The 13,704-nt window shown below is 34.6% G+C and overlaps 1 protein-coding gene across 1 annotated transcript in view; it reads right to left on the bottom strand.

Annotated features, from left to right (window-relative positions):
- The window catches only part of KCNH5 (potassium voltage-gated channel subfamily H member 5), a 334,670-nt gene that overhangs the window by 103,240 nt on the left and 217,726 nt on the right, over positions 1-13,704 (bottom strand). The window contains exon 8 of the mRNA XM_065871428.1: positions 3,466-3,665. Coding sequence (XP_065727500.1) covers positions 3,466-3,665 — 200 coding nt within the window. The remainder of the gene's footprint in view (positions 1-3,465; positions 3,666-13,704) is intronic.

Here is a 13,704-nt window from a genome sequence, read left to right as displayed (position 1 = left end):
TTATATTTCGATCTTTTTCAGTACATACTCAAAAGTTAAATTTGATAACAACCACCATTGATAAAATGTTTGAAACAAACAATTAACAAAATGTAAGATAAGAAACATATAGGAAGACAAATATTTCACTTATTGAGGAACAGCAAGTCTAAGAGAGGTCTCTAATATCAAATATGGTATAACTGTTAAAAATCAGATGCTGTTTACTGAAGCTATCCTCAAGTAAATCTACACTTCTAAGATTATGACTACAATTACAGGATTTATGTGATTACTGTCATTGAACTTTCATTTTCTGTTTTCTACCCTTGTATTTTAACAGGCTCAACCAATGTCATTCTTATTATCAAAAGTAAAGATGAATATAAAATAGTTAGATACACAGATGGATGGATGGATGAGATAAATAAGATAAAAAACAGATAGAGATGAGAGATAAGAGAGAGAAAGAAGATAGAAAGCTTTATTATGAAAGCCATATAAGCTCATTGGCTGCTGTGCTGAGAATAACCTATACAGGGATGGGGTGGATGCACAGACCAATCACTTGGCTACAGAATAACCCAGATAGGACATGATGGTGACTTGAACCAGCTGATCTCAATGGAGGTGGTGAGAAATGGAGGTGGAGCCAATAGGATTTGGGGGAAGTTTCAACGTGGAAGCTTTGTCCTAAGCAACTGAGGCGTGGAGTTTCCATTAAATGCATTGAGGAAGAATGTCAGTAGAGCAGGTTTATGGGAGATGATTAGGAGTTCAGTTCTGGACAGTTTCATTGGATATGAGTAGGCAGTTGAATAGGAGAATCTGTGGTTCAGGGAGTAGGTCCAGGATGAGTATGTATACTAGGGTGGTGTTAGCATATATTATTACAGTCATGAGATTGTATGATATCACTGAGGAGAGGTTCTAGACAGAAAAGGCAAGAGGCATAAGGACTGAAGTCTAGATATCCCTAAATTTAGGATATTATCTTGGTAAAACTGTTTTCAAGAAGCACCCTACCAAGTTACACACAGACCAGAAAAATATGATAGTGTCAGTCACTATAGCCTTTGCTAATATTAGGCATTATATTTGACAGTCTCTTGTTCTTTCAATATTTATTCATTACAAGTGAAAATAAGACTTTTTGTATGTTTATTAGTAATTTGTACTTTTGTCTTCTATGCATTCAGCTCATTTCCCCCATGTATTCTAATTCTTCTTATTGATCTGTAAAATCACTTTACATATTAAGGTAATTAACCTTTCACCTGTGATATTTGTTGCAGATGCTTTATCTCATTTTTGTTTCCATAGCTTTTGGTGTGAAAGGTTTTACATATTCTAGCCAAATTTATTCATCACTTAATTTGTTATGTACTCCATTGCATTAATACATACAAAGACTTCTGTAAAGTCTTCAAATCTGCTCTTCCTACTAGTCAAACACTACTCTAAAGATTTCCCATTTAGTTAGGAGGCACATCCATGATTTTGTCTTATCCAAAAGTTAATTCATTTTAATATTTTTACTTATTTCTTTAAAAATCTTTTTATGTGAATTAAAATTTTATTTCACCTTTAATATTAACCTCCCCATTTTTTTTTCCTATTACTCCCTTTCCCATGGATATTCTACCAATCAGAAGTACATTTCTATGACAACAAATGATGAACAGCAAACAACCAAAAAAAATGTCAATAATAAGAACTACATGGTGGGTGCACTTCCGTGAACACCTAATGCCAGTATATTACACCCTAACTGCGTCATGAAGCAGACAGTTGAGCAGGTACTAGAGGGGAAGCTTGTGAGAATCTATTGGTTCCATTCCCGAACTAACCCAGCATCTGGGAACTTAGAGAAGGGAACTAAAAAATCTGCCATGTACCATATCTGTGGCATAAGCTCTGGGTCAGGTACTTTTCTAGTGTAAAGGGTTATTATTCCATCAGTTTACTGATGTTATCTGTCAACTACCATGAGACCCCACTGAATTTTCTGGAAAGAAAAGCTTCTGACTGAGATAGTGATTGACAAGGTAAATGGTTGCGTCTTGAGCTCAGTGTCATTGAATGTGGACCTCAGAGAATATCCTGCTTCTAGCGATTTAAACACTGACTCTCACGTGCACCCCTCAAGAAGATCCTGTTCCTTCTTTGGATTCCCTCCCTACTAACCTTATATCAGTTCAGGTACACAGTAATCAAATTCCACAGGTATGCAGTTTTTCCTTTTCCCCTCTGTGGTCACACATTCCACTTTAAGGGGCCATTTAACTGCATCTTGTAAAATGTCAAAAGAAGAGCAAATCTCACCCTCTTTTATAACTCTTCCACATAGCTAGCCTCCAGTATCTCACTTGCACTCTCTCTGAAGGCTTCCCTCCCTCAGCTCTTACCCTCAAGTCCGTTCCCTTCAACTCCCCTCAATCCTCTGCTCCTAACACCTGCTCTGGCTTACAACTTCCTACTTGTTTCATGAAATTCCCCTAACTAAACATCTACTTTGTTCATTGGCTCTTTCACTTTGACATTGTAAGGTGCTTGTTGAGCAGGTCTGAAAGAAAAACTACAAGTCAACCTCATACGATTAAAAAAATAAAATTTGTGGGAAATGGCAAGGAAGGTTATGTGCTATCTGATTATCATATGTCAAAAATCAGTACCTAAAACTAAAGACTTCGCTGGTACTTATAAAGTGAAATAGCTTAAGATCAGTTTTCTCTAGAAGTCTTATGTGCAAGCCCTACTTGTCATTCCCTATATTGAATGTGAATCAGCTGGGTGTAGGAAGTGAGAATTTATTTGATTTTGTTTATCATGAGGAGGACTTTGGTTTCTTCTTTGCCCCTAATATGAGTTAGATGGGAAAAATTTAAAGAGGTTCCATGAAAAGACAAGCAAGAAATTAGACATGACAGGTGGATTGCAAGGGTCATATCCATTTCATAGATTTGTGTAGGGAAAAAGGGAAAACAAAGAACTATAAGTTGCATTATAGAACGTGTGATAGAGAGAAGAGAAATTTAAGTAGAGGGTAGAATAGAAGATATATAATCTTTTAGTTATAAGCAAGGAAGTTTCTTTCTGAATTTTAAATGGGCAAAATGTCAAAAGAGAAATCAAGAATAAAATCTAGCAAAAGAAATGGCATCACAGTTAGCATTTTAGAGGAATATGACAAATTACTCTGAGTGGTAATGAGAATGTTTTGAGGAAATGAAATAATTAGCTGTTTTCAGGAACCACAATTCCTAAATTGAGTTTGATGACTAGTACTAATTGATGATTAATGGTTGAACATTTTCCACCTTCCAAGCACTAAATAATATGATTGACTGATATGTCACTTATGAAATAAAGAGTAACATTTATAAAGCAATTATACAAGTAATATGTGAGTGGGAAAGCTATGGGCATCTGAAGATCCTATTGAAACAGAAAATAAATAACAAGAACAATAATAATAACCCATACCTTTTCTGTGTCAATGCCTTTTGACATAGACCATGTTGAGACAATATAATCCATGACTCGTTCACTAAGGCCTTTGGGGACCTGATAGAGTTTCAGAAAGTCCCGTACATTATTCAGCATCTCATGGTACCGGTTGGTGTTAGCATACATTTGCTGGAAAATTGTGGTAACATTTCCAAAAATAGTTGCATAAAGAAGAGCTGCAAGAGAAGAAATGATGAAAATAAATCAACTATCCCAAGTGAAAAAAAAATGAGGTGAATATTGGTGAAATCAATGAACCACTTGACAGAGATGCCTTTATAAACTTTTCGGCATATGCATGGTAACCCCTGAGCAGAGTGCCCAGAATATGGTGTTCACTCAGTAAGTGTTATCTTTAGCATGATAAACATGATTTTATGAGTGAGCACTACTCTAGTCATTGTGGTAAAACAGGAGCATGGTTGATAGATTTCATGAAGAATTAGATGATCCAAGGTTATGATTTGCCTAAGACATTCTTAGCCTTATGACTAAAGTTAGCCTCCAGCCCTGTCCTCCTGAATCAATTTAAATTTTCGAGAGACTGATGATCCAGTTTAGAAATGTATGCTCTTTCTCACTGCTTGCTTCGTCCAGCTTTTGGATTACTTCCATGCTTATCAATATTTTTGACAGAACATCAGAAATATAGGGAGGGAAGACAAATCAAAGTGTTCCATTTCTAGAAGATTCTAGAGAGAAACAGCGTTGGAATTAACAGTTAAAATGAAACTTTGGGAGTGCCTGAAAATTCTAGTTATTAAATTTATGTCAGTAACCCAGTATCATAAGGCTTTTTTATTTCATTATTTTAATTAAGAATAAAGTCAGTTTGCAAACCACTGTTATTCATCTACAGTGGCTAGGAAAGGAATAGGGTTTTTTAATGCCCCTGACTGCTACTCCCTCCCTCAACCCATAATTTACCAACTCCTCTCTCCAGATATGGTCAGGTTACTAATGTTGACCTGATCTTGAAAAAGCTTTTAAAAGCAATTGAGTTCAGCCCCAGATCAACACACCTTCAATCACACACCACTCCCAGCCTATCTTGTCCCTTTGATTTTACTCCTTTGTTAACAGTAAGCTCTTTTGAAAAGAGGGCAATATTTTATTCCCCTTAATATTCAGTAAACACAATGTTTAGTAACCACATTCATTCCATAAGCATTTCACAAATAAGTGGAATATCAGACAGTGATCACTTCCATTCTTGTTCCTTTAAGCATGTGAAAAATTACTCGTCTAAACAAAAAGTATGGACTGTTTTATTTCACAGTTTCATCAACCAAATCCTACTTGATGGAATTAGTATAACAACAAGCCAGTGAAGCAACTTAAGATCTTCAATCTATTTTCAGAAAATCATTTGTTTTTTAAATAACAGTTGCTCTTTGAGTACAACAAGTTATAATTTCACAACAGGAAGTTATGATTTTACAAGCATTTACTCAGGTTTTTTTTTTTTTTTTTGGTTTTTTGGGGGGTTTTTTGGCTGTTATTTAGGGATTTTGATGCCTGTGAAGAACAATTTTTAAGATAGATGATATTTTGTTAGAACTGACTAGGAAGAATATAGTGCTGACATTTCCTATCTGGGTCTTTAAATCTTTGTTTATATTTAAAAACAACAAAAAAGTAGAGGTAATCACAGACTTAACATTCTATTCCATCATTGTTGGCATTAAGAAAGACGAACACAGAAATAATGTGAACAAATTAATGGTAGAAGAATTATGCAACAAATGGAATTTTGCATTTCCTGAAAAGAGACATAAAGAGGATTTATGTTTTTAAAATAATGAGCTTTTTAGAGGTTAATGAAATAATGCTACAATCATGTTTTTGAATAGATAGTCCCCAGCTATTTTAAGTTGTCGGTAAATATCACAGAACTATTATTTTGACATGTTCAACTCATTTGTCTCCCTAAGATGCCTGTAATATACTATATTGCCAAAATGTCTTACTACTGCCTTTTAGCTTAACAAATTACCACACATTTCATCTTTGGGGGTACATTAAATATGCGCACATTCTAATCATATGAAAAGCTTAAGTACTAAAATATGAATATAACTGCCAATGTGGGCTTCCCTGGTGGCGCAGTGGTTGAGAGTCCGCCTGCCGATGCAGGGGACACGGGTTCGTGCCCCGGTCCGGGAAGATCCCACATGCCGCGGAGCGGCTGGGTCCATGAGCCATGGCCACTGAGCCTGCGCGTCCGGAGCCTGTGCTCCGCAACGTGAGAGGCCACAACAGTGAGAGGCCCGCGTACCGCAGAAAAAAAAAAAAACAAACTGCCAATGTATTTAACGTTTTCAGCATTAATAAATGAAGAATACAATCAACATCCCATTAAGTTTGGTATATTACAAGGATATTTTCTGCCTCCAACTTTCATGTGAGTTTGGTGTCCTGCACTGGGTAGGACTAATCAAAGTCACAATTTAAGGTAAGACATTCAATTATATATATAATTATATGTATATAAGTATATATATATATGTAACATACACATAATTATATATACATATATAGCATATACATAATTATATATATAATTTTTTACCTTGAAATGTTAAAAAAAATCATGCAGAAAGTTCATATACCCACATGTACCCACATGTAGCTCTCTCAATTATGACATCTTACAAAACTATAGTAATTTATCAAAACCAGGCAATTGACAATGGCACAATACAATTAACCAGACTATAGACATTATATATTTCAGCATTCTTTTTACATGCAGTCATTTTTTTGGTGTACAGCTTTATAAAATTTTATCACATGTACACATCCATATAATATATGTATATTTTTAAAAAGAGAAACCACTTCTTCCTTAAAAATATTTTCCACATTTAGGACTAGTACACATTTCATAAAATATAGTGACAGCAAGTATGGTATTCCATAGTAAGCAAAAATACTGCTTCCCACCACAGTCTGTGTTCTCAGGATAAATGGGTACATCTTTAATGAGAGTGACCCTGGGACATGACACACGATAACGAAAGAAATTGATCTTAGTAGAAACTAGCTCTATGCTGCTAACTCCCAAAGTAATATCCATCCCCTGAAGTACAGACACACAAGCCTTCTTGAATGTCTCATTGCCATTCAAATCTAACAAGTCCAAAAGAGAACTCTTATTTTACACCACCTTCTCTTCAACAACCAAATGCACTTTTCATCTCATTAAACTGTAAAGCCACACCTAGTTGCTCAGCCCAAAACTAAAGCATCATTCTTCAATTCATTCTTTGATTCATCTCCTACCTCTACTCTATCAACAATTCCTATTGGCTCTCCCTTCAAAATAGAGCCTCAGTACAACCCCTTCCCACTACCTCTACCAGCATTCTTGCATCCTTTAAGAGTATATGCTTTTCCACTTACTAGCTATCTGTCTCTGGGCCAGTTACTAAATCTCTCTAGGATTCTATTTCCTCTCTTACAACTTTACAGTTACTTTACAATCTTTACAAAGGAGTTGTGCTAAATGATGTAACATATAAATCAGTTTTTAAAAAGTCCAGTAGGGAGTAAGTATCCATGAAATGTTATGTATGTATCATCGTCATCGTCATCAACATCATCATCTTCATGGAAATAGCTCCCCAACAATTAATTTTTCACTCAGCAGAAAGAATATCCCCTTCCTTCAATACAACTCTCTACCCCCTTACTATACCTGTGTTCTTAATCTTATTTATCACTACTTTAATTTACATTACACATTTATTTATTTGCTTGTTGATATTTACCTTCCCTATTAGAAATGCAAAATCTGTAAGTACAGGCCTAGGCCTTGTCCTTTTTGCTCACTGCTGTATTTCCAGAATACAGACCAGTTCCTGGAACATAATAAGTATTCAGATATTTTTTCCTGTAAGTTCACACACTAAAATCCTAGGAAATGTTTTTTCAGAAAGATCCTTCTTTTCTAGTCAAACTTCACTACTGGCAATACAAAAACATAAAAGGAATACACACTATTAATGCACGTGAGAGAATAAAATATTTCGAAGCTAAGGTGACACATACCTTGGCCATGTTAAGATAATAAATAAATTAAGAAGGCCTATTGTCATCCATCAAACATGAATGCTCATGCTTGGCCTGGCAAGTTCTGCAGAGTACTATTATAGAATTTTATCCTTTGAATGAGAGGCCATAGACGTAATTTGCCTACTTTACTAGGAATAATTAGAATAATCTGTTAAAATTTGATAAGCCTTTTATATACTCTCCTGTAGCCTTTTAAGCTTAAGACAACTTAAGACAAGCTAATTTTATAAGCTTATCACATTTAATGAATTGGTAATTCTGGCATATACACTAGTAAATGCCTTATCTAAAAAGTCTTATATTTTTCTTATTCACCACAAGGGGATTATTTTAAAGATAATTATGTTAGATTAAAGATGGCTACAAATTCTCCGACACCCCTTCCATTGACAGGCAGGGTATATATTCCTTTCCCTTGAATCTAGGCATACTCTATAACTATTTTACTAATAGACTACGGTAACTATAATCATATGCCAATAGCTGGGCCCAAGCCTTAAGAAACTAGAAGCTTCCAATTCCTCACTGTTAGAACACCTGCTCTTAGAATCTAGCTTCCGTGTTGTGAGGAAGCCCATTCTTCTAGAAAGTTCCACATGGAGAAGAATTAAGGCCCCTGGTCAATAGTCTTGGCTGAGCTCCCAGCTAAGCACTGGCCTTAGGCTGAACAATTTAAAATATTGATATAAGAAGACTTAAGGCTGTGCAGGTGATTCAACCATCACTTCCCTTTCTATTTATATTCATATTTAATAAGGATAGCTAAGATAGGGAGGAAAATGTCCTATCAATCTATGATTGTATGTGCAGCACCCAGCTTGACAACATCAGCTTACCAGCCATGTATGTGGCTGAGCCAGCTAAGAAGTGAACTTTTCAGACCCATTCAAGCCATCCCAGCTGATAACACATGGACCAGAAAGTCATGCCTTCCTGGACCTGCATAATTTACAGATTCATGAGTGAAATAAATGGCTGTTCTTGTTTTAAGTCACTAATTTTAATTAGTTGTGCAACTTTAATATTCTAATGAGTAGTTTTATTAATAGCCTAATAAAACAGATGATTGATTCTCAACTGATTAGAAAACCTGGGAGAGGAGGGTAGCGAGCTCCTTACGATGTGCATCAGAGCCCAACAGCATATTTCAGAAAATGTTTTTTTAACATTTAATACATTTTAGTACTTAAAAACACCTATTATTTTCATAATATGTACATTAAAGTCATGAATGAATGTTTAATGTTCTCAAAAAGAGACAAAGGTTAAAAGACTGAATAATGCCATGTAGCCAATCACAGATTTCACTATTCATTCATGTATCATTTAATTCAGTAGATATTTATTGAACACTTATTACATGCAGCCACTACAATAGTCACTAAGGGTTCAACATGATCCGTGCTCTCAAATAGTACTCACTACTTCCTATAGAAAGGTATTAATCTTTATTTTTTATCAGGGCCCTTAATTTTATTTATTTATTTATTTTTAAAATTTTTATTGGAGTATAGTTGATTTACAATGTTGTGTTAGTTTCCGGTGTACAGCAAAGTGAATCAGTTATACATATAATTATATCCACTCATTTTTAGATTCTTTTCCCATATAAGCCATTACAGAGTATTGAGTAGAGTTCCCTGTGCTGTACACAGGGTCCTTATTTGTTATCTATTTGGTCCTTATTTGTTATCTATTTAATATATAGTATATATATAGCAGTATATATGTAGTATATATATATATATAGTATATATATAGTAGTGTGTATATGTCAATCCCAATCTCCCAATTTATCCCTCCCTCCCATTACCCCCAGTAACCATAAGTTTGTTTTCTACATCTGTAACTCTATTTCTGTTTTGTAGATAATTTGTACACTTTTTTTTAGATTCCACATATAAGCAATACCATATGATATTTGTCTTTCTCTGTCTGACTTATTTCACTCAGTATGAAAACCTCTAGGTCCATCCATGTTGCTGCATTATTCTTTAATTCTCCCAACTCACATGCTTTGGAAGCAGGCTAATGATCATTTCCTTTCCATAGTTTACAAAAATTCACAAATAAACTTATAGCCATTCCAAGTATATAAACTAAATATAGGTTATTTCTCAGGGTTAAACAATTTGCAGAGTCAAACAAAATCTATGTTTAGCTAATTAATTGTAACTCTGCCTCCACTCTTATGAGTTGCTCAGGATAACAGATCAGATGATGATATCCAGTTCTCTGAATAAACTGTGTTCTTCAGTCACTTCATTTTGTTTGCTCCTTAGGTCAAGCTGCAGCCATTCATCTTCTTATTAATGATTTATATTTTTTAGACTTTTTGTGCCTGTTCAAGTTGACATCCAACATTTACTTTTCCTAATTATCTTTCTTCTATAAATCTTGGCAAGTAATAATTGGCCTTAGACTAAGCAATTTAAAATACTGATATGAGAATGCATTTCTGGTAACCATTAAAGCCACACAGGTGGTTCATACATCATTTCCATTTCTATTTCTATTCACTAAAGTCCACCTTTAATAATGATATTTAAGACATGGAAGGAGAATATTCCACCAATGTATGATTTTATATGTATCACACAGCCTGCTAAAACACTTGAAATCACCCCAGTTGGCCTTAGAACAAAATGAAGAAGCTGAACATCAGATCTCCAATTTCGAAGTTTTATTCTCCTTCCAGCTGTCTCATAATGGCTCCTGGTATCCCTGGATGCTCTTTTGCAATTACCCATATATGTAAGCTGCCTCTAGGCATCCACTTATGAAACAGATATCTTCTCTTTCCCAGTCTTCACTTAATCCATGCCCCATTTCATCTAGTACCTGAACCATGCCAACTATTTTGTTAGAAATTAATCTCATTAATTACTTTATATTAAGTGTTAAATACTAAAAACTATTTAATACAATATCCCTCTTAGGGACGTTGTAATTTTGAAGGAGGAATTCCACACAATACAATGAGTTGACTGAATCATTACTTGAATTAACTCTCAACTAGTAAGATAAGTTGATACACAGAAGGGACCATTTTTTAAATTTATCAAAATTATAGGGGCTTCCCTGGTGGCACAGTGGTTGAGAATCTGCGTGCTAATGCAGGGGACATGGGTTCGAGCTCTGGTCTGGGAGGATCCCACAGGCCGCGGAGTGGCTAGGCCCATGAGCCACAACTACTGAGCCTGTGCGTCTGGACCCTGTGCTCTGCAAAAAGAGAGGCCGCAATAGTGAGAGGCCCACGCACGGCGATGAAGAGTGGCCCCCGCTTGCCACAACTAGAGAAAGCCCTCGCGCAGAAACGAAGAGCCAACACAGCAAAAATAAATTAATTAATTAATAAACTCCTACCCCCAACATCTTCTTAAAAAAAAAAATTACAGCATAGTATTGGACACATTTCAACAGTTTACAGCTAATCCCATGATTATCATAAAAACTAACTACATCAAAATAGTTTCAATAATTATATGGCAATGACTATTATTTTTTATTGAAATGTAGTTGAGTTACAATACTATATTTGCTTCAGGTGTACAGCATAGTGATTTAGTATTTTTATAGATTATACTCCACTAAAAGTTATTACAAAATAATGGCTATAATTCCCTGTGCTGTATAATACTTATCTATTTTATACACAGTAGTTTGTATCTCATAATCCTGTTACCCTAATGTGTCCCTCTCCCCTACCCACTCCCCAGTGGCAACCACTGGTTTGTTTTATGTATCTGTAAAGTCTGTTTCTATTTTGCTCTATACATTCCTTTTATTTTTTAGATTCCACATATAAATGATACCAAATAGTACTTGTCTTTTTCTGTCTGACCTATTTTACTAAGCATAATATTCTCTAGGTCCATCAATGTTGCTTAAATTGGCAGAATTTCATTCTTTTTTATGGCTGAATAATATTCCATTGTATATATACACCATGTATTCTTTATCCATTCATCTGTTGATGGACACTTGGGTTGCTTCCATACCATGACAATTGTACAATAATGCTGCTATGAACATTGGGGTGCATGTATCTTTTCAAATTAGCATTTTTTTTCCCAGGTACTCAGGAGTGGGATTGCTGGATCATGTGGTAGTTTTATTTTTAGTTTTTGGGGGAACTTCCACACTGTTTTTGAGAGTGGGTATACCAATTTACTTTCCCACAAGTGTACAAGGGTTCCCTTTTCTCTACAACCTCGCCAACATCTGTTATTTGTAGACTTTCTTATGATGGCCATTCTGACTGATGGAAGGTGATCTCTCATTTTGGTTTTGATTTGCATTTCTCTAATAATTAGTGATGCACATGTTTTCATGTGCCTTTAGCCATCTGTATGTTTTCTTTGGAAAAATGTCTGTTCAGGTCTTTTACCAATTTTTGATTGACTTGCTTGGTTTTTTTGATATTGAGTTGTATGAGCTGTTTATATATTTTTGGATATTAACCCCTTGCCAGTCATATCATTTGCAAATATTTTCTCCCATTAAGTGGGCTGTCATTTCATTTTGTTGATGGTTTCTTTTGCTGTGTAAAAGCTTTTAATTTTAATTAGGTCTCATTTATTTTTGCTTTTGTTTCCTTTGCCTTAGGAGACAGATCCAAAATAATATTATGTCCAAGAGTGTTCTGCCTATTTTCTTCTAGGAGTTTTATGGTTTTGAGTCCTACATTTAGGTGTTTAGTCCATTTTTGAGTTTATTTTTGTATATAGCATGAGGAAATGTTCTAATCTCATTCTTTTACATGTAGCTGTCCAGTTTTTCTAGCACCACTTGCTGAAGAGACTGTCTTTTCTCCATTGTATATTCCTGCCTCCTTTGTCAAAGATTAATTTACCATAGGTGTATGGGTTAATTTCCATTCCATTGAACTATGTGTCTGTTTTTGTGGCAGAACCATACTGTTTTGATTATTGTAGTTTTGTAATAGAGTCTGAAGTCAGGGAGGGTGATACTTATAGCTTTGTTCTTGTTTCTCAATATTGCTTTGGCAATTCGGGATCTTTTGTGACTCCATTTTAATTTTAGGATTATTTGTTCTAGTTCTGTGAAAAATATCATGGGTATTTTAATATGGATTACATTAAATCCATAGATTGCTTTGAGTAGTATGGCCATTTTAACAGTATTAATTCTTTCAATCCAACAGCACGGGAAATCTTTCCATTTATTTGATCATCTTCAATTTCCTTCATCAAAGTTTTATTGTTTCCAGAGTATAGGTCTTTCACCATCTTGGTTAAGTTTATTCCTAGGTATTTTATTCTTTTTGGTATGATCTTAAATGGGATAACTTTCTCTTTCTGATAGTTCTTTATTGGTGTATAGAAAAGCAACAGATTTCTGCATCCTGTACCTTGCAACTTTACTGAATTCATTTATTAGTTGTATTTTTCAGGGTATTTATATATATTCTTATATCTCTTATTAAAAAAAAACTTTAAAACACAAGGAAACAACAATGGTGAGATTCAGAACTGCAGTGATTTGATTTGATTCAAATTTGATTTCATTCAAGAGATTTGATTTAGAGATTTGATTTGATTTGATTCAGAGATTTTCTTTTGCCCTTCAAATTATAAAATGCAAACAACAGATCACTCTACCTAGTTGTAAGTCTACTTTTATCAGTTACAGAAAAGAAAAAAGGGAAAAAAAAGAGAAAATATAGTAAGTACTGAATGGATTCACTATGTTGAAAAATGGAATTTCTTTTACTTACAGCTGTTCTCTGTTTATTTTGTACTAGATAGACATTTTCAATGTTTTCCAGTAATTTTCATTAACATTTTTCATTAATGATACCTGCAAGCCACTTCTCTAATCTTTAGCCCCAGAATATGAAAAGAAGCAATAAACAGAGGATAACATTAGATCACTTACTCTTTCTATATATCTATAAAGGGGGTATTACTATTATACTTATATTAATATGGGAACACTAAATACAAAACTTGAAATAGTATTAAAATATCTCTTTACCAAGTCACAAGTATTATTGATCCAAGACCCAAAGAGTAAAGTGGCACTGTCAACAACCTAAATAAACTGTTGAGGTCCCTAAGAACAGTATCTGTGGAATAGCCAAGAGCTTCTTATGTATTCTGAAAAACAGTGTCA

The sequence above is a fragment of the Phocoena phocoena genome, chromosome 2, assembly GCF_963924675.1.
Source record: "Phocoena phocoena chromosome 2, mPhoPho1.1, whole genome shotgun sequence".
NCBI lineage: Eukaryota > Metazoa > Chordata > Mammalia > Artiodactyla > Phocoenidae > Phocoena > Phocoena phocoena.
Note: the sequence above shows the minus strand (reverse complement) of the source record. Positions and strands in the feature narration are given on the sequence as shown.